Here is a 25,713-nt window from a genome sequence, read left to right as displayed (position 1 = left end):
TGAAGTGGTGCTCTGTCTTCCTTTTATAAGCCGCTTTAGCCTCTCTAATGGCTTTCTTTAGGTTGGCTGTAGCCATGTTGTGTAGGACTCTGTTGCCAGACCTGAAGGATGTATTGTGGTGCTTGAGAAGAGATCTGACCTCCTTCATCATCCAGGGCTTCTGATTAGGATCCCCACAAATGTGCCTGCTGACAGTGATATTGTCAACACAGGTTTTATGTAGCAGACTGCCGTTGATGTATACACTTCCTGATCCTCTAAGATGTCCCAGTTAGTTCTTTCAAGCAATCCTATAGCTGCGAGAGTGCACCTTCCATCCATATTTTAATAGTCTTTGTGCTAATCTGGTCTTTGCTTCTAACAGGAGTATATGCTAGAGTCAAGAGTATGGACAAATGGTCTGACTGGCGTAGATGAGGCAGTTGTTTTGCCCTATAGCCATCCTTGATGTTTGAGTAGGCCTTGTCCAGTGTATTTTCCTCCCTGCTTGCTCATTTGATACATTGATGAAATCTGGGGAGAACTGGCTTTAAGTCCATCTGATTGAAATCACCAGCTATGATATGAACAGCTTTAAGATGGATGTTTTGTTGCAAGTTAATGCTATCAAACAGGTGACCTAAAGCTGTGCAAGCATTAGCATCTGGTGGAATGTAAACAGCTGTAACTATAACACCAGTGAACTCCAGAGGTAATTAAAAGGGCCTGCATTTGATTGTCATATATTCCAGATCAGGTGAACAGTAACTGACTGTGATCTTTATGGTGATAGACCAGCTGTTATTCACATAGATGCAAAGCCCCCACCTCTGCTCTTACCTGAGTCTTTATTCCTGTCCCACTGAAAAGCTGTGCAGCCTACCAACTCAATGCCTGCATCTGGTATACACGAGTGTAGCCACATCTCTGTAAATAATAAAATGCAACAGTTTCTTAGAAGTTTGTTCTCAGACATCTGTACGTGACGTTCATACATTTTGTTTGCAGTAGGTCTGGCATTAGCAAGAAATATGCTGGGAAGAGGTGGTTTGTGAAGCTGTTTCCTTAGCCTAGCATGTAGGCCAGAGCTGCAGCCACGCTTTTGCTTCCTGTGTCTTCTCCGCCTTCATCTCTTGCCTGGGCTGACAACAATCCAAGAAGAGCCTGGTGTTCGTGCTATTTCCTCTGATATATCATATTAATGTAAGAATTCACTTGTAACAGCCTGCGAGCTCTGAAATCCGATATGCAAGAGATCTTGCAACTGTAAGTAAGACCAGCCTTACTGAACTTAAAAGTAAAGAACATACATATGAACACAAAAAACACAGAAAACAAGCACTGAGAAGGAGAGCATAGAGTTGCTGTGACTGTGTGCATCGCCATCTTGAAAAAAAAAAAACAACATATAACATAGTAAGGGAAACCATCCACCATCTGTTGAAACCTTCAGAGTAGTTTTAACAGACAAATAATCATCTCACAGGAGTTTTACAAGTTATTGTTGTTTATATTTAAATATCAATCTCTTTGATAATAATCAACCTGTGTGCTCAAGACATGGATACAAAAACATTCACCTTGAGAACAAAGCTCGGGAGGACAGTTGTGGGCATCCATGTTAAGAATACATAGTAAGGGTTATGACTGGAGAAATATAATCAAAATTCTTTACAAGTATGTGGTGTTTTATCTACTCTGTGTACTATGAGTTATAAAAAAAAAGAAAAACGTATAGGAGCACAAAGTGTTGTGCTAGCTCTCAAAGAATCCTTTTGAAGAATGAACTGCTTTAAAAGCTGTTATAAAGTACGACAGAGAAAAAGTATAACAGCTTTTAAGCTGTTATAAAGTGTGGCAGAGAAAAAGTATAACAGCTTTTAAGCTGTTTTATCTTATGTGTCTCTTTTCGCTAGACAGCATTGTCCACTATCAATCTTCAGCAAGAGAACTGAACTTAACAGTGTTTAGGGTTGTCTGTTAAGCACCATTCTGACATCAAAAGCTTGTAATTTTCCCGTTTTTGGAGCATAATCACAAAACTCCATGCACTAAGTATGTGCTTTGTGATCATTACCTTTTTATTGACAGTGATATTTGTTTTGTATTACCCCTTTAAACTTTCATAATTGTTTTGATTGGTAGTATAAGGCTGTACTGTTAAATAAAAAAAAAACTATTGTTTCAGTTGTATTGTTTTTATTTTCTACTAGTGTATTCTGGAGTAAGAATGGTAGCCTATGAACAGCTTCGTGAGTCTGTGCTCCGCAGAAATGAGGATGGTAGTTTCCCTTTATGGTAAGTGTCATATCTTTCCTGTTTGTAATGATAAACGATAAATGATTTTTGTGTGTAATTTATATTAATAATCATAAAGAATAGAGCATCTTGAAATGTTTGTGAAAAGGGAAAGCGGGACCCCGAGGTTACTGAGGGTGATGTACTCCCTTTACTTTTTTAATAAGGACAGTTTTAGTCTTAAGAAAGAAGCTTGGGACGCCCATCTGTGAATCCAGACCATTGAAGCAGCCACCCCTTCCCAAATGAAAATCCAAATGTTCAGGCCCCAGATTTCTACGTCTTCATGCTTTGTGGAGATTATTGTTTAGAAGGTGTTTAAGAAGTTAAAAGTGGATACATCTTTCCAGAATTTTAGAAAGTGGTGAAAGTATAGCAATGGGACGGTAGTTTGTTAGTTCTGTTGAATTACCTCCTTTGTGTAATGATGTAATGTATGCAATTTTCCAAATAGCTGGGACATACTGTTCTGTTATAGAGTGGCTTATAAGTATTGACACAGGGAAGGCAATAACATCTGCTGTTAATTTTAGATATTCTGCTGGCAAGTTATCTGCTGCCAGTGAAGTGGGTTTCAACTTCTTTAATAGTTTTGCAATTATTTGTTTTGGGACTGTCTTAAATGAGAATGCATCTACAATATTGCTTGGATTGTGTTGGGGGGGGGGGTTGGCATTGTGGGAGACTTACTATTCTTAGTCCGTGCTAAAATACTTTCAGTGAAGAATATGTTAAATTGTTAAGCAATATTGTTTGTGTTATCAGGTAAGGTGGGGAGGGGGGGTTGTGGTTTGGCCAGGATGAAGTATGTTATTGATTATGTTCCAGAATTTTTGTGGATTTGTTCTGTATTTCCATTGTAAATTAGAATAGTAGTGTTGTTTGTCTAGTTTGATTTGGTGTTTGGCACTGTTTCTAAGTTGCTGTGTGGAATAAATTAACATATATATGTATGTATGTATGTCTGGCATCCTAGTTTTGTGGAATAAATTAACATATATATGTATGTATGTCTGGCATCCTAGTTTCTTTCAGGAAGACAATGGATAACTAGATAGTAATCTTGCTTTTGAGAGGCTGGATCTAAATGTCCTTTGGGCCTAAACACAGGATCACTTTGAAAGTATGAACTTAAGATACCCAGAAAAGATACATTGACTTTCTGGGTTTGGATGCTCATCAACCCCACTGGCAAATCCTTGATTTCTAGAGACATTTTCAATGCTTTTCTAGCACCATCCTCTTAACTGGACTCTTAGCCACCTATTTCTAGGAAGCTGGTCCAATTCTACAAGGTCCAGGATTCCTGTAAGCATCTGTATCAGGACTCCAGTGCATATTGGTCTGTGGTTTTCATTTATGATAAGAAAGGGTATAAACTGGTTCAAAGCACTAACATTCTTCCAAATGACTGGAAGAGAGAGGAAGACCTGTATGTGTATGTCAGCACCGTGAACCTTCAGATCTCTCAACTTTCAGACCCATATGATGAGATGCTTGGCAGAGATCCATGGCCAATGTTAATAAGTAATGAAGGGGATATTTCTGATGGTATTGTAAAGGCAAAGCTTTTGCAACTACCCTGAAGTTATTCCTATAGCTAAGTGTGCTCTCAGGTGTGGCTATGATGCTGTAGATGCAGCATCGGGGACAGTTACTACTGGGTCACTAAAGTAAACAATCCCTGCCAGAAGATGTCAGGGTGCAACTTCTTAATGCCCCCTTAGATAAAGATTTGGGTCATGCTCAAGAGGGGTTGTACACTTGAGGTAATGGCAAGGAGACCAGAAGGGGAGCCTGGGGCCCTCAGGGCTAAGGTCTTGATAGGGACACCATGACTATCTCATGCCTCCCATCTTCACACCAACCCCCTTCCTTTTAACCCTGCCTCTCACAATTAGTAGAAAATAGGAAGCTGATTGGCGTTATTTGTAAAACAGTGGCAACAAACAGCACAAGGCATTTTGGTTATCTAGTTGATTTTGTAGGGATATGCGGTGCAGTCCACATAAGAACAAAGTTCTGAAGAGATCCCATCAGTACTAAAGGATCAGGGAAATCTAATACAAGCCCTGCTGCAATGCCTACTATAACAAGAGGCTATGATGAAAATACCTGAGGGAGATGAAGACACAAGTTTGTATTCCAAACTGTTAACAATGCCTAGGAGAGTACATACATTTTGCCCTCTAGGTGAGCAATAACCAGTTTTTATATCACATTGATATCCTGCAGTCTTTTCAGCCCAACATTTCCTGAGTTTTAGTACAAGCAAGGATATTCCTGTTAATTTTCCTTTACAAATCATGATTAGATGAAGTTCTGTTCTTTATATTCAGACTTAACAGACATAAGGACATTAGTTGCGCTTGCATGGCACATAGTGAATTTTAAGAGTATTAGTGCAGTTTAATACGCAAGATGAATCTAAGTTTATTTAATAGTTTTCCACTTTGCTGCATTTCAGATTACTGTCATTCACTAATATTTTACCTCACCTTTTATGGAACATCTAGGTCTGCTGCCTCATACCTAGCATACTGTACGCCTCTCCCTTCTTTACTAACCTTCAAACTTCCACAGAAACAAAGCTGAAAGAATGCTACAATAAAATACCTCACTTTGCTGCTAATTGCCCCTTTAAAACTCATCACTGTTCTGTCTGTAAAAACTAAATTGGACTGAACTCCCACACCACCTCCCCTATAGTCTGCCACTAGCGAATACTGTAATTTACAACCGGAAAAAGTATCTAGCACTAAAAGGCAGGCCTCAACACTACCACCCTATAAAAGCTCTTCATTCTAAAGACAAACTTATTCTCTCCATCACTTGTGTCTTTCGGCTTTTCCCAGTTAGGGGTCACCACAGCGGAACTCCGGTCCGCTAATGAAATCCCAAAAAGCATTTGGGAGCCTCCTTATGCTCAAACTCTGTAGCTACCCTCAGGAATGCCCTCTCACACATTGTCAGGTTTCTTGAAAACCAACAGGCATTCAAACCCCATCTAAAGGAACACCTCCCGACATCCTGGCTCTGTAGCTGTACATCTCCAGGATAAGTATAGCACATCAGCTTTCATACTCCTCTTCTACTGTACCTGTAATCTGTGCCAGCTGTCAGTCTGTATTTACCCACACCACCTTCTACCCCCCACCTTTCCCAAGCATTTCATTTATATCCCAAGATTAAATCAACTTTTTGTTATACACCCTTTCTAAATGGCTCAGTACTTTGTATTGAGAAATCTATCCTAATGCTTAGTTATTGATCTAACTATAAATGTATAGAGTAGAATTAACATAAGAAGTCTTACACTGTATATATACTTATTATCTTATCTATTTTACCAATGTAAAATTTAGTTTAATTGTATTCTGTCTGATTATACTGCATGTACTGGAGCATTTCTCCCCAGGCCTTCACTGAGAAGGGACCTTTGTGCCCAGACGGACCTTCCCAATCAACAATTGTAAAATGAATAAATCTGCTTAAAAAGTAATGCAGTGTGTCCTGAAAGGTACTTTTGCATTCTCTACAGAAGCATCATCTTTGATAGTGAAATTGATTATTTTTTAACACTTTTGTTCATTAAGCAAGTTCATAGGAAGTCTGAATCGGAAATGTGAAAACATGATGGGAAACATGTGTACAGGTTTGTGTGTATAGTATTCCATACTTTAGAACTACAGTGTTTCAATTTTTCAGCATTTTTGAACTATACAATGCAAGACGTTTGACAAACTCCATCATATAGATGTGTCATTTTTTCTGTTCATGGCCATGCCATATGTTCTTCTGTCATCAAAAGGGGTGTAAATCTGTTGATTATTTCCACTGCTGATCTAGAAGTTAAAAGTTACTTTATATGGAAAGTATATTTGAACATTTGGTTTAAAGGTAGTATTGAAAATGACATAACCTATAACATAGCATTTCATTTCCAAATATAAGATTATAAATTTGACAATATTTAGTACGTATAAATTAAACTGTTCTTGGGTGCGTTTCAGTGTAGTATTTTGTGACTTACAGCTATTATTTTGCATAACCCCAACAATTTTTCTTTTTTTAAGTAAACCACGACCAAACCACACCAACTATTTCCAAATAAACACAACAACCAGGATCCAAAATGGAAAATGTAAGTCCAACTGTTAACTTTGTAGCAAAACACAAACACATAGTAAAACAGACACACTTTATTCTAGCACCTCAGTGTCACCACCTTCAAGGAATAAAAAAACTACATAAAACAGACTCCTTTTATACTTGATTATAAATTGCAAACAATTAATCAATTAAATGTGTTCCAAATTTAAAGCAAACATCTCCAATTCAATTCATTATTCAAACCTTTAGGGACCAAGGTTTTATATTTTAAAATATATATGCTTTCCTTGTATAATAATTTCTGTTTTAATATATTTTTATTTTCTTCAAAACAGTCAGTTTGTTCCAATATAGTGCCATCTAACAGGTTAACATCACTGTTGTGTTTCATTTTAAAGTTTAAAGAAATTATTTTGTCATCCCTCTGGTTCCTTTTGTCCCTCATGTGTTCCATAAATCTAACTCAGAACTTTATTTTTGTCTCCCCTATGTAATACAGATGACATGGACAACTTAGGGCATATATCACCCCTTTACTTTCACAAGAAAATACACCCCTGGACTCAAATTTAACATTATTAATACTTTTAAATGTGTTGACAATGTGTAAACACACACTGCATTTACCACACTTAAAAGTTCCTTTAACTAACAGGGGTCTCCTTACCTCCATTACTGGCATACTAAAAGAACCACGTACCAACATATTCCTTATATTTTTACCTCTGGTATATGAAAAAATGGTTGTTTTGGTAAAATAGTTGCCAAAAACGTATCTTGTACCAAATATTCCCAATAATATGTAACCAAATTTACAATTTATTTACTTCTAACATTGTAAACTGATACAAAATATACTGGGTATATTATATGCTGTTTATTCTGATTATTTCCCTTACTTTTCTGATATCTCATATCCCTCCCTTTCACTCTACCCTCATCCTTTAATTCATTCAGTATCTTAATTTGAGCCTCCTGTATACTGTCTGGGTCATATCCTCTCCCCAAAAACATGTTAACTGTTTGTTTTATTTCCTGTAACAAGATGTCTTTCTCACTGCACAGCCTAGATATCCATAGTAACTCCCCATAAGGCAAAGTCTTAAGCACATGCGGGGTGGCAACTAGTGGCATAAAGGTATTGACTACCATCTATACATTTTCTATGTATGCCATTGGTAGTACATCTATTCTCTTTTCCCTCCAAAACAAGGTCTAAATAAATAACTTTGGTACCTTTCTGCATACCATCAAATGACAAACCATATGGATTTTTATGCAAATCAGTTATAAAACTGTCCAATTCTTTCCAACTACCCTCACACACGAATATTAAATCATCTGTATATATCAATAATAAAAACCAACACATTTTTTCATAAAACTTAATTTAAATTAAAAAGTAATTAAAAAAAAATACATAAAAAGATTGGCATACATGGGGACAAAAGCTGCCCCCATGGCTGTACCCTGCCTTTGTCTATACATTTGGTTATCAAAGTAAAATAATTATTTTTCAAACAAAAATCTACTAACTCCATAATAAAGTTGGAAAAAGGACTGTCTCCCAAAAATACCTGATAGCCTGTAATCCATCTTTATGTTTAATTGATGTGTATAAGCTTTTCACATCAAGTACTAGCCAATATTTATCCTTATTCCATGCTATAGGGGAGATTTTCTTCAGAAAATCAAAACTATCTTGTACATGTACAGGTGATTTCTGAACATAAGGCAATAACACTTTGTGTAACATCAAACCAATATTCTGTAAAAAATACTTACAGGCCGAAATTATAGGCCTCCCTGGACTGAGCATTGAGAAAGGCATCTTGTTACAGGAAATAAAACAAACAGTTAACATGTTTTTGGGAAGAGGATATGACCCAGACAGTATACAGGAGGCTCAAATTAATAATCTGAATGAATTAAAGGAGTAAAGCAGAGTGAAAGGGAGGGATATGGGATATCAGAAAAGTAAGGGAAATAATCAGAATAAACAGTATATAATAGACCGAGTATATTTTGTATCAGTTTACAATGTTAGAAGTAAAGAAATTGTAAATTTGGTTAAATATTATTGGGAATATTTAGTACAAGATATGTTTTTGGCAACTATTTTAATGAAGCAACCCTTTTTTTCATATACTAGAGGTAAAAATATAAGGGATATGTTGGTACGTGGTTCTTTTAGTATGCCAGTAATGGAGGTAAGGAGACCCCTGTTAGTTAAAGGAACTTTTACGTGTGGTAAATGTAGTGTGTGCATACACATTGTCAACACATTTAAAAGTATTAATAATGTTAAATTTGAGTCCAGGGGTGTATTTTCTTGTGAAAGTAAAGGGGTGATATATGCCCTAAGTTGTCCATGTCATCTGTATTATATAGGGGAGACAAAAAGAAAGTTCTGAGTTAGATTTATGGAACACATGAGGGACAAAAGGAATCAGAGGGATGACAAAATAATTTCTTCACACTTTAAAATGAAACAACAGTGTTAACGTGTTATATGGCACTATACTGGAAAAAAATGACTGTTTTGAAGAAAATTAAAATATATTAAAGCAGAAGTTATTATATAAGGGAAGTATATATATATTTTAAAATATAAAACCTTGGTTCCTAAAGGTTTGAATAATGAATTGAATTGGAGATGTTTACTTTAAATTTGGAACACATTTAATTGATTAATTGTTTGTAATTTATAATCAAGTATAAAAGGAGTCTGTTTTATGTAGTTTTTTTATTCCTTGAAGGTGGTGAAACCGAGGCGCTAGAATAAAGTGTATCTGTTTTACTACGTGTTTTTTTTTTTGCTACAAAGTTAACAGTTGGACTTACATTTTCCATTTTGGATCCTGGTTATTGAATTTTTCTTTTTTTATCTAGTCAGAAAATTTTCCCTAACTGTGCATTTACACATGATAACATATATGGGGCACTGATATGTGGCTGGTTTTACTCTTACATAAAGAACCTCTCTGTATATTAGAACACTTGTATTACTTTCTAACTGATAACATTATCTTTCAGCATATCCAGGTTAATTATAAACTGAGTGATTTGTCAGCATATTTATGTCCTTGAACTATGGCACTTATATTTATTCATACCTAGTGTGGTTTTATTTTCTGACAGTTAATGGTCTGTATGCAAGACATATGAACAGTGTTTTTTTGACATGTGAGATGCTATGGTCTGTTTCCATCTTGTCTTTGACCACATAATGTCTCAAGATTGTAAGAGCTTTATGGATATTACTTCTGAGGATTTTTTTGTTGTGTGTGTGTGTGTGTGTGTGTGTGTGTGTGTGTGTGTGTGTGTGTGTGTGTGTGTGTATATGTATATACATATATATATATATATATATATATATATATATATATATATATATATATATATATATATATATATATATATATATATATATATACACACACACACACACACACACACACACACACACACACACACACAGTGGATATAAAAAGTTTACACACCCCTGTTAAAATGCCAGGTTTTTGTGATATAAAAAATTAGACCACAATAAATTATTTCAAAACTTTTCCCACCTTTAATGTGACATATGACCTGTACAATTCAATTGAAAAACAAACAAATCTGTTAGGGGTAAAAATGTAAAAAATAAAAAACGTACAATAAGCTGGTTGCATAAGTGTGCACACCCTTAAACTAATACTTTGTTGAAGCACCTTTTGATTTAATTACAACATTTAGTCTTTTTGGGTACACACCTGCCATCAAATTAAAGAGACTCTGATTAACCCCAAATAAAGATCATCTGTCCTAGTAGGATTTTCCTGACATTTACTCAGTTGCCTGCTACTGCAAAAGCCATGGTTCGCAGAGAGCTTACTAAGCATCAAAGGGATCTCATTGTTGAAAGGTATCAGTCAGGAGAAGGGTACAAAAAATTTCCACAGCATTGGATATACCATGGAACACAGTGAAGACAGTCATCAAAAAATGGAGAAAATATGGGACAGCAGTGACATTGCAAAAAACTGGGCGTCCCTCCAAAATTGATGAAAAGACAAGATGAAAACTGCTCAGGGAGGCTGCCAAGAGACCTACAGCAACACTGAAGGAGCTGCAAGAATTTCTGCCAAGTACTGGTTGTGTACTACATGTGACAACAATCTCCCGTATTCTCCATTGGATTATGGGGTAGGGTTGCAAGACTGAAGCCTTTTCTTACACAGAAAAACATCCAGGCCTGTCTAAAATTTGCAAAACAATACATAGTCTCCTAAAAGCATGTGGGAAAATGTATTATGGTCTGATGAGACCAAGGATGAACTTTTTGTCCACAATTCCAAAAGGTACGTTTGGTGCAAAAACAACATTTGCATCAACAAAGAACACCATCCCCACAGTGAACCATGGTGGTGGCAGTATCATGCTTTGGGGTTGCTTTTCTTCACCTGGAACTGGGGCTTTAGTCAAGGTGGAGGGAATTATGAACAGTTCCAAATACCAGTCACTTTTGCCCCAAAACTTTCAGGCGTCTGCTAGAAGCTGAAGATGAAGGGGAATTTCTCCTTTCAACATGACAATGACCCCAAGCATACATCCAAATCAACAAAATAATGGCTTCACCAGAAAAAAATTAAAGTTTTGGAATGGCCCAGCCAGAGCCCAGACCTAAATCCAATAGAAAATCTGTGGGGCGACCTGAAGAGGAATGTGCACAAGACATGCCATCGCAATCTGACAGATTTGGAGCGCTTTTGCAAGGAAGAGTGGGCAAATATTGCCAAGTCAAAATGTGCCATGTTGATGGACTCCTATCCAAGAAGACTGAATGCTGTAATTAAATCAAAAGGTACTTCAACAAAGTATTAGCTTAAGGGTGTGCACACTTATGCAACCAGCTTATTGTATGTTTTTTATTTTTCATATCTTTTCCCTTAACAGATGTGTTTGTTTTTCAATTGAATTGTACAGGTTATAGGTCACATTAAAGGTGGGAAAAGCTTTGAAATGATTTATTGTGGCCTCATATTTTTACATCACAAAAAACTGGCATTTTAACAGGGTTGTGTAAACTTTTTATATCCACAGTATATGTGTGTATGTGTATGTATGTGTGTATATCTGTGTATGTATATATATATATATATATATATATATATATATATATATATATATATATGTATGTATGTATGTATATGTATATGTATAGGTCTACTTCTATTTACCGAAAGGTGAAAATACCGACGACCACAACGCCAAGATGAAAATCACAAAACAAGGAATCACAAATCAGGTAAATATGCACAGGGCAAGTGAATACTTGCCGAAAACAACAGTAACTAACAAGGCACCACCTAAAACCCACCTAAGTGAGGGGCTATGCCCCCACACCCCCCCCAACTATGTATACCAACTCCAGGATCGCACTGCAATGGAGAAACGGCATAATCCCCCATTGGACAAGTATTCACTTTTTTGTGTGTGTATATGTGTGTGTGTGTGTGTGTGTGTGTGTGTGTGTGTGTGTGTGTGTGTGTGTGTGTGTGTGTGTGTGTGTAGGTTTACTGTTGTTTAACCGAACATATGTTTGCCGACTACAACTATCTGAACATCAAGTAATCGAACTGACAATGCAAACAGCACATAAACATCGACTCCACATACCGGAATATCTACTTACATTTGGCCTTACGTCTTTGATATATCTTGTGCGGTGATGTCACCACATCGCATATTTAAATTCAGCAATCTACTTCCGGGAAATCATAACATTCGTAATTAACATATCGCTGCTGTGGAGAGTAAGGGAAGGTTGACATAGCCTGCACAAACAGGGCGTGTAGGTAAGTGTACTATATCTAGAGTGTTGGCAGTCTCCTCGTATGACAGTATAAACTCAGACCAAACATTAATAGTGACTTTGTCTCCCTTTCCTAGGTGTAAGAGAGATAAGGATAAGTGAGCTCCTCCAGTAGTAGTATGCATTCGCCTGGTACAGTAGGTGATATATATCAGACCGAGTCAAGTCAGAAAGGAAAGAAAATGTTAGTTACAGGTTATCAGTACTATCTTAAAAAACATATTGATATCCGTAACTATTGGTGTTGCTGTTTAAAACAGAAGGATAAATGCAAAGGGAGGTGTGTCATGGAACCTGTCACAAATGGTGAGAAACTGTTAGACAGCCCCGCATTTCCATGCTGCCAATCCTATCACTTGTGAAGGTTTAAGAATTTGTGCAGCCATTAAAAGAAGAGCTGCAAGTACATTAGAAGATCCCTGCAAAATTGTGTCTGAGGCATTAGCAACAACCTCTGCAGATGTGGTTAATACATTACCCAACTTGGATGCCTTAAAGCAGACGTGAGGAGGGTTAGGCATAAAGAAAGGCCCTCCACTATGCGTTCACCAGTTGCATTAAGTGATATAAATGCTTCACTGTTCAATATTAAATGTGGTTCTATTATTGCACAGCACATTATGGTTTTGCAACTAATGCAGTGGTGTTAACCACTATGAGTAATCTGCAGGTTATGTGTATTTCAGAATATGTGTTAGTGGATGGAGCATTCCCGCTAACTGTTAAGGAATGCAAACAGGGTTATACCATTCACTGCTGTTTGCAGGGTGGGATAGAAAGCAAGGTAGTCCCTGTGTGATTTCGAGAAGGGGGTGATAAACAGTATTGTCAAGAATGTACCATCCTGTAAGGTGAAGGGCTGTTGCTTTCACCTGTGCCAAATTGTGTGGCGGCACATTCATAAGACACAGCCTGCTACACTTTTCAGATCAGAGATCCACTTTTCCTTACTCTGTAATCAAATACCCGCCCTAGCCTTTGTGAAACCCGAGGACGTCTTGCCTACCTTCTAGTTAATTGAAGCTGATATGCCACAGCAGGCTAGACCTTTGTGCGAGTTCTTTAAGGAGAATTACATTATAGAGAGACCTCGTCGTTATGGCATTAGAAATGCCACAGCTGAATGTATTCCACCCTTATATAATATAGACTTCTGGAATCAGTATGACACTTGCCTATTGGGGTATCCAAGGACACAGAACACTGTAGAGGATTGGCACAGACACCTGCGCAGTCTGTTAGGGAGGAAGAAATTGTATCTACATGATGTCCTACATGCAATAGAGTTAGAACAGAACCATTCAGAAGATCTAAAGCACAGGGCTTTGACTTGCCTTCCCCCTTCTCCAAAACAGAGGTGACTTGTACAAAAGGAGTCATCTTTCATGAAATTACTAACTAAGAGGAATGATTTCACATCACAAGGGTTTGTGCAATTAATTGCACAGCACTGTTCGTTTTAAACAGGTGTCATTGTTACTGTATTTAAAGTGGTATTAGGGTGCAACTATAGCGTGCAGTGTTTCCTCACTTTTTACATTTACAAGAATCCCGGAATCCACTTTAACAGATGTGGAACATGGCTTATATACACTAAAGGTATTTATGCATGAGATGGTGCTTCACTTCCTATATACAAGGTGGTTGGCTGATGTTATTGCAATGGCCACTTAGGAGTGTTCGACATCAACACTGAATTTAAAAATCGGCAATTCAGAACAGAGTATTGAGCATGCGCACATGTAATTTTCGATATTCCATTTCAAAATTGTAGTTCGGAAATGTTATGTTGTTCGATTAAACAATAGTAAACTGTGTGTGTGTGTGTGTGTGTGTGTGTGTGTGTGTGTGTGTGTGTGTGTGTGTGTGTGTGTGTGTGTGTATGTTTCTGTCTGCATGTATGAGGTGAATGCATGCTAAGGAAAACGGACTTTGTGTATGAGAGAGATCAAGAGAGAGTGAGAACGATCTTGTATGAGTGATTGCATGCATGAATGCAGAAGAGACTGTGCATGTGTGCGTGTGTGTGAGAGAAAGAGAGAGGGAGAGATAATGAAGAGTGAGAGGGATCCCTGGCAGCAAGAGCAATGAGGTTTGCATACCTCTCGACCATATCACTCAACCTCTTGCACAATAAATCTGTACAGAGTCGCAAATAATAGGGACATATTTTAAATATTGTTTATACACATAGAAAGTCAATAAATTTGCCATTAGGTTTGGGTACCTCTTGATCATACCACTCAGCCTCTCACACAGTAAATCTGGACACATACCTCTCATCCTCTCAGAGCAAGAAATCTGGACAAAGCCAAAAATAATAGGGGGACAAAGGCCCAAAAATAGGGACACTTTTAAGTACTCTAACAACCTTAGTAGACAGAAATACAAGTTTTGCATTAGCATGTATTTTCTGAAGGGTACGAAGTCTGAAACTCAACTGTCTGTGATTATTTTCTAACTCCAAAATTCAGTGATTTGCCAGAAAACAATTTTATGAGAAACAGAGCAAAAATATAAGGCAAAAATCTAGACATTCTGCGAAAATCTGTGCAGTTGAGAGAGGTATGCTGGACAGAGCCAGATAATAGGGACAAATTTTAAATATTGGTCTTATAAACATAGAAAGTCAATAAGATTGCCATTAGGTTTATGTACCTCTTGATAGTAGATCAGTGTTATGCTTTTAAGCAGAAGGTACACTTTTTTTTTTTTTGGTAATTATTGCCAGTTGTCTTTTTTTTGTACTTTGGAGCTTTTCTCCCCCAGGTCTCAGCTGAAAATGGTCTTCTAGTCGAGTTGGGCCTCCCTGGTAAACAAATGTCAAATAAACAAGTAAATAGTATGCACTTTATTATGCATGTGTGATGGCACATCAGTGGAAAATTGTTTTACATAAATCTGGTCCATGGTGCAAAAAAAGGTTGGTGACCGCTGCATTAAGCCATACCTATGTTCTTTCAGGTGAGAGGGAGATTGGACCATTTTTTATCCTCTATGAATTTCTGGAATGTATTATTATTATTCATTTCAGATCAAATTTTGCCCCAAAATGAAATATATGAGTTTCATTAAAAATGCCCTTACCTCCACTGGACAGAGAGGGACAGTGAGAACTTTCCCTATAGCTCTTGTAGTAGACACCTTCTTTGAAGGAATCATCAGCCTTCTCTTTGCAAGGCCTTTGTTCCCATTAATTTCTCTCCAGAATCTTCTTAATAACTTTCTTAAGGAGGAAAAAGATAAACCACGGGAAATTTTCATGCCAGTCATTCAGGAACATAAACAAATAAGATAACTGTATCTGTGAACATAAAGAAATGTGGTACTCGCCTAATGAGATGGATAGTGTCATTCCTCAGAACTTGTTTGGGATGTGCAAAGGCTGCCCATTTTAATTGGCTAAAGGATGTTAAAGCCATTGGGGGGGTTAGAAATAATTGCACACCATGTTAGTTAAAATGGTACTCTGGCTATATGCAGTAAGGTGGGTGATTTTAAAACATGCACAGTGTAACTTAAGTCATGGGGAAAATCGCAAGTATACATAGCATGCAAATGTTGCATAATGAGATGCAAATGAGTATCAGCATGCTAATGAGAGCATCACATAAGCAGGTGCCAATAGAAAGCATGCTAGCATGATTCAGAAATGTATAAAGTGTACCATGGAGAGAAGTAATGTACTTTATCTGTACATTATCATTTTCCAGTGAACAAGTATATCATTTGTAGTGAGACCTGAGGAGCAGCATCTACATTAGCTGATCATAGTGTGTTACTGAATGCCTTAGAAGCCAGTGTCCATAATATTGCACACTGTCACCCTCTGCATCACAAAATAATCTATTATTGGCTGGCATTCCATCACCTCCAGGACTAGAACATAATCTATTTGCAAATAAATAAATAACTCCCAAACGCTAAAGGTGGTCTGTCACAAAAACAGTCAATATTAGCAGAAAAAAGACAGGGAATCCACCCAAGGACGGATATCTTCAAGGGACAGTTTTGAGCTTTTTTATTTTTCATTTTATTTTCAAGTAGAAGTTTTATTCGTATTAAAGGACTATATTTTAATTGGAACACTTGTGGATTTCGTTGATTGGCCATCCTTGGGTGGATTTTCTGTCTTTTTTCTGCTAATAGAACATAATCTATTGCTCACATAGTGGCAGACATATATGGGAGCTGTCCTCAGATCGAATCAAGTGGGGTGAATGCACTGCCTAGTGCAGTGGATATAAAGATTTGTGTTGCATTACCTATCCTTGTACAGGGATTTTTTAGTGTCTGAGTGGAGACATTTTATAAGTTTCACAGGCCTCTATCTTGTAAATCCTTCTCTGTTTTATAAATGTGATACCAATACATGGGGAGAAGCGCATATAATATCCATGCACAGCAGAGGAGGAAAAACAACACCATGTGACCATTCTACTACATAACATATTCCTTTGAGTTCCTTGGAACCTTTGCCTACATCAACATTGCTTTCAAAGCCTCACCTACTTCACAGGGTATCCACTATGTCAAACAGAAAGGGCTATCACTCCAGTAACTGCCAGGTGGTAGATAGTACACAGAGTATTATATACAGTGTATACCTTTTGGATATATATTATATACAGTGTGTTTGTGCACTATCCAGGTATCCAAGATTGCATGATTCATATGTCTGACAAATGTGCAGACTATACCAGTATTTTTTGTTGGGGGGACTTTTCAAAGGGTCATGAAATTGGTAGGTACACATTGCCAGCTCTAGAGGCCATGCAGAACTGGTCCCATGAACATAGGGGGTAAATCCATCATAATTATGTTGGCTGTTATGTTTTGCAAGTGATGCCACATATGCCTCAAAGCCATGACTGATGACACCAAATGCAGTTGTATTGAGTTAACTCCTTCCAACACCTCTAGGATTTCCATCTATCTTTTCAATGATAGAACATTTAAAACGAGTAAAGTTTCCACAATAAGTAGCATGCTTACTAAGCGTATAATTCATGTTTCCCTTATCTATATCATGACACTGTTCCTAAAATGTTTTTCTGATTTTTCAACATAAAAAGAAGTACATGTCTTGTGAGGCTAAACATTGATATGTATATAGTTTGTAAGAATTTAAGCAATTTATTTTGAATTATATCATGTTCATGTGACAGTATTTTTAATCAATGTATAATGTTAGAAGCTTCACTGGAGTATGTTTGCCATAACCTTTGGAGAAGGAAAGCAATGGCATTGTTGTTTGTGTGTTTACATCCAGTTAGTGGAATGCTGTTTTGTTTTGACATGCAATACTCGATTTTTGCCTCCTTACTTCATGGTAGCCCTTTAGATCTCCTTACTTTGATCTTGTATCTCTCAAGTTCATCCACTCTCTTCTGAGAGCAGTTCCAGCTCCTACAGGATATGGTTATACACTTACTCCTACATCTCACATGTACTTTTGGTGTCTTTGCTCTTGACTTCTACTAGTCTGATGCTTTTCACCTTGTTTAATCTTATGTACAGAAATTGGTCACTTATAACTGATGCATTGAGAGAGGACCTTGGGCCAGCGCCATATTTTGTGAAGACAGGGAATATGGTAATATTGAGAAAATAACAGAAAATTATGAAGATAGTCATAGTATTAATAACAGGACTGTTGACATTTTTAACTGTGGATCATACCACCGATGTTATATTCATGAAAGATCGAATATTGTTTTGGGTAATAATTATAAATTAATAGCTTGTAAGGATTGCTTTGCTTGTAAGGCTGCTAGTGTTGTGCATGCCACAAAATATTTCTTGTCTACAATTCTATATAGGAAAGTAAACTGCAGTGACATTTATGAACTTTTAAACTGTATTAAAAATGGTGTCAAAAACACACTAGCAAAACACAGTTCATTCTGTTCATGGTTTAATAAATTTACATTTTTTTGTTTTGTTTTACAAAGTGTGTGAAGAAATACCAGAGTTAGGAGTTAGCCACAATCCTTGGAATTCATGGAGCTTTTGTGGCGGTTTTGGCTCAGTGCTACTGTATCTCCTAGTTTAAAATGAACAATTTTCTTTAAATTCTTTAATTTTACTTGCTTATTGACAGTGCAGGCTGAGAAATTTAAGATGATCTTTTTTTTTATTTAATTCATATCGTTATGTCATTTCCTAGGTGATGGTATTTAAGAGAATTGTAATCAATTTAAAGTATTTCTGATAGTCTATGATCAGTAGGGCTAAAGCGCCCAAATATATATAAATGTATTTTATTTACCCTCTTTTATGACTGCTGTCGATTTGTTCAGAGCCTCATTGGTGTGTTTTGTTTTGTTTTTTGTCTGCACCTGGTCTTCCTTACATATTTTGTACATTTCTGGGTAATTGTTATTATATTCCATTCTTAAAGGATACTAACAGGTGATCTTTGTCCAGTTGGCGTAGCGATACCTGACCTAGTTCCATTTGAATGGCTATTTCTGAAATATGCTGCTGGGATTCTAACACCTGATCTGAGAACCTGATACTAAAAAAAGATATCAGTTAGAAAAAATGTTACTTCATAGATTCTTGCAAGATTATGGAATAAGCTTTTCCTTATAGTTACAAGAAATCCATCATTTATTTTTCTTCAAAAATATAAGAAGTAAATATCAACATGGGTTTATGCAAGTGGGATACATTGCTTCATTCCTTTCCATTTCAAGAGAAGAGACAAGTAGCACTTGACAATTCACAGCAGTTTAACCCATTGTTGACTGTGTTGTTAGAGTGCAGCATTTTGAGGCTGGGTTAGACCCGCTCCACTCAGCCTTGCTACGTTCTGCTTTGTTTCATTCTGCTACCCTACCCCAATTCCCAGCCACTGCCTTACCCACTTAAATAGATGGTCTTACCTTGTCTATATATTACAAGCAACCACAAAATACACAGTTCCAATACTACTCTCCTGCCACACCCTCAGCAATAAATAAAACTGTTAAAAATACTACTGAAGCATCTTGCATCCTCATGGGCTTATTCAGTATATTTTTAATATTATGGTTGTTTACAAACTCCCACTCATGCTCATCAATACACAAATCATCACATTCAAATCTCAGTCTGTAAATACTCTGTCTCCTCATCACTGTACATAGTCTCCTGCATACATTTTTTAAGACGAAAATACTTGTACACTACCAAAGGAAAATTCAAAATCTTATTATAGATCAATAAGCCAGGACATATTTGTCAGTATTTCCGCTTAAAAGAACTTGTAACCTGTGGTGACATCCACCCTAACCCAGGTACTTATTCAGGCCTTACCTATACAGCTACTATTCATAATCACAAACAAAAAAGTCAGTGCATAAAAAAGGCTTGAGGTATGCAATCTTAATGCAAGGGGTATAGTAAAGAAAATAGCTGACCTAAACTCATGGAAAGCCACCCATTCCCCTAAGGTATTAGGTTCACTGAGACATGGCTGAAGCTATATATCAAAGACAAGGACATCCTTCCATCTGGTTGTAACATTTTCAGACTAGACCATACCAAAAAGGGCAGACAGTGTTACAGTACTGTGCTCCAACACTCTATAGCCAAGTAGCAATTGCCAGCCAAATCCCATCTTTGACAATGCTGAAATACTTAAATTTTCCCCAAGGCTTAACATAGGTTCATAGGAGGTTACAAGGCTAGTGGCCCTAGAGCCTTTACAAACCTAGCCATGTTAATCCTAAGTATCCATGAGTTTGTCTGTATTAAACACGCACAAAATTCTGTACATTATTAGACTGAAAACAATGAAACTACAGAAGAAAGCATACTGTGTTGGATAATTGCCACAATAAGTCATGAGGCATTATACTAAGTGGCATCAATGTTGACTGGATCACTAATTCTGAAACAATCACACTGAATATTAACTTACTTTGTTTATTTATGTATTTATTTATTGACATTTGTTTACAGGGAAAGTCCATTGAGCCAAAATAGCCCTTTTTCAGTGGAAGCCCGTGGAGAAAAGCTTCACAAGTTAGTATAACAGTACATATTATTCAAAGCAGTTAGTAGATACAAACAGTATTAAACAATACAAACAGAGTTATACAATCAAAAAGATGCATGTAACATTTGATATGTACATATTAATACAGTTAAGGGATACATAGTGACTTAAGCAATCATAATACTATATGTTTAGAGAAAATATAAAGGTTAAAACAGTCCTATGTAATCCAAATCCAAATAATCAACTTACCCAACAGAAATATTTATTTATTTATTTATTTTACATTTGTTAACCGGGATAGTCCAACAGGATACATGTCCATTTTCAGTAGAGACCTGGGGAGAAATGCTCCAAAGAGACAATTACAGAGAACATACAGACAAAACTTGGGTACATATTTCAACTAGATCTATTAGGGTATCTAGTTGTTGACACATATAGGTATAAGCTTCAGACAGATACAGTAGTTAATAAAAAGTATTAAATTGTGCATACTCACACAGATACAGGTATACCATCATTCCATTATTGTGGAATATATTTATATGTAGGTAACAGATAAGACTCTAGTTTAAGCCAAGAGTTGCAACAGTATCGGAGTGGTTCTGGTATTCGTCTGGTATAGAACAGGGACATAGCCATTTGTTGCTGAGGTAATTGTTGATAGCTTTCCTAAATGTAAGTAGGGTGGTTACTAGGGTTATGGATGTAGGCAGGGAGTTCCAGATTTTGGCCACATAAGAAGGGTAGAGGGAGTCACCAGCATGGTTGTGAGATCGAGTAACTGCTAACTGTAACTTGACAGTTGAGCGGAGTTGCCTGGGACAGGAATATTGTTGTACAATGTTAACCAGTGAAGGTGCTATATTTTGTTGATAGAGTAGCTTGTGAGTAATAACCAGCTGACTATAAATAAGTAAGTTTGGTAGTTCAAGCCAGCCCAATTGATTTAGGTTTTGGCAGTGATGTGTTCTGTAGGAGCTGGCTATCTGATTATAGCAGGTGGTCATTTTATTGATTTCTGTTTTGGATAAGTTAATCAAGATGGGTGAGGCATATATTAGAGTTGAGAGAAGGTGTGTACCTGCAATAGTAGTTCTAGCATTATGGGTCAGGTATGCTTTATGCTTGTAGACATTGGCTAGCTTTTTGTTAATATTTTTAATGGCCAGATTAATGTGTACATCAAATTTGAGCTTGTTGTCAATAGTAATACCTAGTAGTTTTGTCTGGGCTTCAGGTGATATGGGGGTACTGTTATTTGAGTGGATAGTAAAGGTGCAGGTGGGAGCAGTTATAGTTGAGGGATGAAATAGCAGGAGCTTGTTTTTTTTGGGGGTTGAGCATCAAGCCATTCTCAGTAAGCCAACTTTCAACTGAGTGAAAGTTATCCTGGGTTTTTTTGTGAAGGTCTGGTGAAGTAGGAGCACTACATATTATAGTTGAATCATCAGCGTAATGTATAAGGCTTGAACTTTTTGCAGCTGAGTGGAGATTATTTGTAAAAATTGAGAACAGTAAGGGGCCCAGTATAGATCTCTGAGGTACACTGAGTGTTACAGGCAAGAGTGGAGATGAGTTATTGTTCCATAGTACTGCCTGTTGTCTGTTGTTGAGGTAGTTTTAAACCAGGAGACTGATAAATTATCTAAGCCTAGGTTTACAAGGTGGGAGATTAGTTTTTCATGGTTAACCATATCAAATGCCTTTGATAGGTCTAGGAAGAGGGCTGAAGAAAGCTTACCATTATTCCTGTTGTGATTAATGGCATCTATGAATGCTAGCAGGGCAGTGGCTGTGCTATGTCCTGGCCGAAACTCATGTTGTGTTTGTGATATGAGCTCATGATCAATAAGATGGGTCATTAATTTTAGCAAGTGGGGATAGTATTGCTGTTGGTCTGTAATTGGATATGTCGCAAGAATTTCTCCCTTTGTGAAGGGGTATGATATAGGCAGTTTTCCAGATCAAGGGTACTAAGCCTTCTGGGATGGATCGGTTTATAAGGATTGAGACAGGTTTAGCTAATTCATTTTCTGCCAGTTTTAAGAATTCATTGGGGAGGGAGTCTGCTCCTAGTATTGTTGGTTTTGGTTGGGATAGTAGTTTTCTTATATAGGAGGTTGGGGTGGGTTATAGCTTAAAAGTGGGGCTGTTGTTAGGTTTATGGGGGGCACTTGTAGTATTTGCATAGGTTTGCTTTTGGGTAAGGGCAAGTACAGTCTCAGTAAAGAATGAGTTAAATGATTCTGCTATGTTTTCCTTTGTTAAACCTGTTGTTGGGGGTGGGGTAGTGATTTTTCCAGGGTGTAGTAACCTGTTTAAGCCTGCCCAGACTTTTTCTGGATTGTTCGAGTGTTGGGTTTGATGGTAATAAAGAAATTTATTTTATCCTGCTTGACTAGTTTCTAGGTTAGATTTCTTATCTGTTGGTATGCTTGCTGTGTTCCTGGGTTTTTGTTGGACCTCCAGGCTGTCCAGGCTCTATTCCTTTCTTTTAGTTTTTGCCTTGTTTCCCTTGTTAACCATGGAACTGTTCTGGCCTTAACTCTGGTAGTTCTTGCAGGGGCATGCCTATTTAGTATTTCTAGGAAGGTAGAGTTAAAGTGGTTAAATACCATCATACCCAAAAAGGAGGCATCCTAGAATGGATAATAACATCAGATTGACAAGTAATTATGCTAAGAAATGCATAATAGTACCCTTTGGGAAGTCAACCAGCCTAGCTAATTACCATGTTGATAATACACCCTTAAGAGTCGATCCAGTGGTCAGGGATTGGGATATGCATGTAGACGGTAGCCTTACCTTTGACCACCACATGGCCACAGAGGTGAGGAAATCCTTTTATGCTGCACAACTTATAAGTAAGGACATGGCATCTATGTCCTAATAGATCATTATCCCACTGTACTCTGCCCTTATCAGACCAGTCATAACGTACAGTACTTTCTTTGGTATGCACCTGACCAGGCTTACGAAGCAACTATAGCGACCTCAGAAGTTCCTCACAAAAAGAATAGAAGATCTAACATACCTGCCTTAAGCAGAACACCTTAAAGTCTTTTCCCTCTACTCAGTCTCCTACAGATTGCTGAGGACTGATCTATGCCTGGCTTGTAAGACATCTGGAACCCCACACTTATGAATCTCTTGTATATTCATAAAAGACCAAACTAATACTTTTTTCTCCAAAACTCTCTCCCATATAAGAACAAAGTATAAAATCCTCCCTCTTGATAATACAGCAATTGAAGTCACTTCTAATAGCAAACTGTTAGGAGTGATAGGGGATGATAATCCTGCCTTCGACATGCATATACAAAATTGCATAAGAGAAACTCATCGAAACTAGGGTTGCTTTACAGAGCTAAAAAACTTTCTCACTGATGAAACTAAAACTACCATTGCCACTACTTATCTCCTCCCCACTCTTCTTTACGGCACTCCCATCCTTAATAACCTTCAGACTCACAAAAATCAAAACTTGAGCAATGCTGTAACAAAGCTGCTAAATTTGCAGCACATGCCCCTTTCAGAACCCACCACTGTATAGCTCTGAAAATCCTAAATTGGTTAGAATCGCCACATCAACTAACATATACACAACTTCTTACCACCTATAAAATTATTCAGCATCCATCTGGCTGTCCAGCGCTAAAAACATTCTACATAACTATGTTCTCAGTCGGTCATTGGGATTCAGTGACCAAAAAATCCTATCTACAAACCTAACAAATCTGCTGGGCATTCATTGTCTGTATTCATATAAGGGTGCTTAGGCTTGAACTCCTCACCTCTGGCTCAGTTCTTGCTCAAATCCAGGATGAAGTATATCCCTAAATGTGAACAAGTATCTTTTCATTCCTTACACTTCCTTACTCTCCATTCTTCACTTACTTTCTTACTGCTATCTAATTCTCTGCCCTGTCTTTCTCTCTATTTATACCTTAAGCCTGTTTTTCCCTTTCTTCATATTGTAAGTCCTGTTTGTATTAGACTAACTTACCTTTAATTTCTCTAGAAACTGTCTAAAATGGATCTAAATATTAAATGACTGCCATATACCTTGTATCTGTTTTTAACCAATGTTTTTATATTATGGCTAACTTGTTATAATTATTTAAACTGCAGATGTTTTTGTTATATTATTGAAGATTGTAAAATGATTGTTCTTAAAATATATTGTAATAATTTGGAGCATTTCTCCTTGGGACTCTTCTGAAAATGGACTTCTACCCATTTGGACTTCCTGGTAATCAAATGTTAATAAATAAATAAATAAATTATAAATAAATGCTCACAAGTCAAACAGTACCAGAAGTATAAGGTCTAAGAAACTGAATTTTGTTTGTGACATTCATGTGAAGCCGAGTTTGTTTGTTATCCAATTTAAGAGCAAACTAGATCAGTGGTTAGGGAACAGGAAATTTACACCGGGTGTGGTACCGGTGACCCTTATGGACAGAGGTAGCTTATAAATACCTTGCCTTCAATGTCTTATTTGGATACAGGATGTCATTATTCCTTCAGGAAAACTTGGCTAGGCTTAGAAAGGCCCTCTGAGTCGTTAGCTTAGTAACAATCTATGAATTTATGAAACTACGAAGTAATACACATGCATGTGTTATTTTAGACTCTAAGTAAACACCAGCCTAGGTATAGTTTCAGAGAATTGCATGAAAATCCCACATAACAGTATACTGCACTGTCAGAAATTAACAAATTTTATCAAAGAATCTTTAATAAATTCACAGAAATAAACTGGAACCTACTAAAACATTGTCATGATTCAAGGCTGTTGACTAGTTTAACTGTACCTTCGTTGATCTACTGACTGAACAACCTCCATTTCAAAACAAGAGTTAAAAATGTTCCTGCTCCATGGCTGACTTGGAGAACAAAAAAGTTATGAAAACCAGAGATAAAGCATGAAAAATGGAAGAAGGTAAATACCAAGCTAACCTACAATCCCACAAAACCCTATGAAACACCACCAAATCACAAATACAATTAGAGAACGCATGTTCCTATATTAACCTCACTAAAAACGTAAAAAGAACCGTAAAGAATTCTGCACAACTGTAAATATCCTGCTAAATTCAGTAAAGAAATATATATTTAAAAATGATGATATATACTGTGCAAGTAGTAGGTCCAGTAAATGCAAACATATTGGATTTATAACTAATAGAGTAAAGCAATAAAACTACAAAAACACATATAGTGCAGCTGTATCTGAAAACAGAAAATGAGACAAAAACCCTAACAGCAGTTGGAGACTACCAAAGTAAGTGTGGCAGTGTAGTTAATAAAATGACAAGAATGTATTATTGAAGGGAGGGTCAGTGAGGGTATAATTGCAAAAGCATTTACATTTAACAGGTTCAGGTAGATTTTTTCAAAGTTATGATTCACTCCCTTTTTAGGGAAGACAGAAGAGCTTTCCACAGTTTGGACACTAACACAGAGA

The 25,713-nt window shown here is 37.0% G+C and overlaps 1 protein-coding gene across 1 annotated transcript in view; it reads left to right on the top strand.

Moving 5' to 3' along the window:
- SLC25A27 (solute carrier family 25 member 27) overlaps positions 1-25,713 on the top strand; it is a 319,725-nt gene that overhangs the window by 106,168 nt on the left and 187,844 nt on the right. The window contains exon 3 of the mRNA XM_044062637.1: positions 2,193-2,277. Coding sequence (XP_043918572.1) covers positions 2,193-2,277 — 85 coding nt within the window. The remainder of the gene's footprint in view (positions 1-2,192; positions 2,278-25,713) is intronic.

This window comes from Protopterus annectens, chromosome 2.part1 (assembly GCF_019279795.1).
Source record: "Protopterus annectens isolate FY-2018-M chromosome 2.part1, PAN1.0, whole genome shotgun sequence".
Classification (NCBI taxonomy): domain Eukaryota; kingdom Metazoa; phylum Chordata; order Ceratodontiformes; family Protopteridae; genus Protopterus; species Protopterus annectens.
This window is presented reverse-complemented; position numbering and strand designations above follow the sequence as displayed.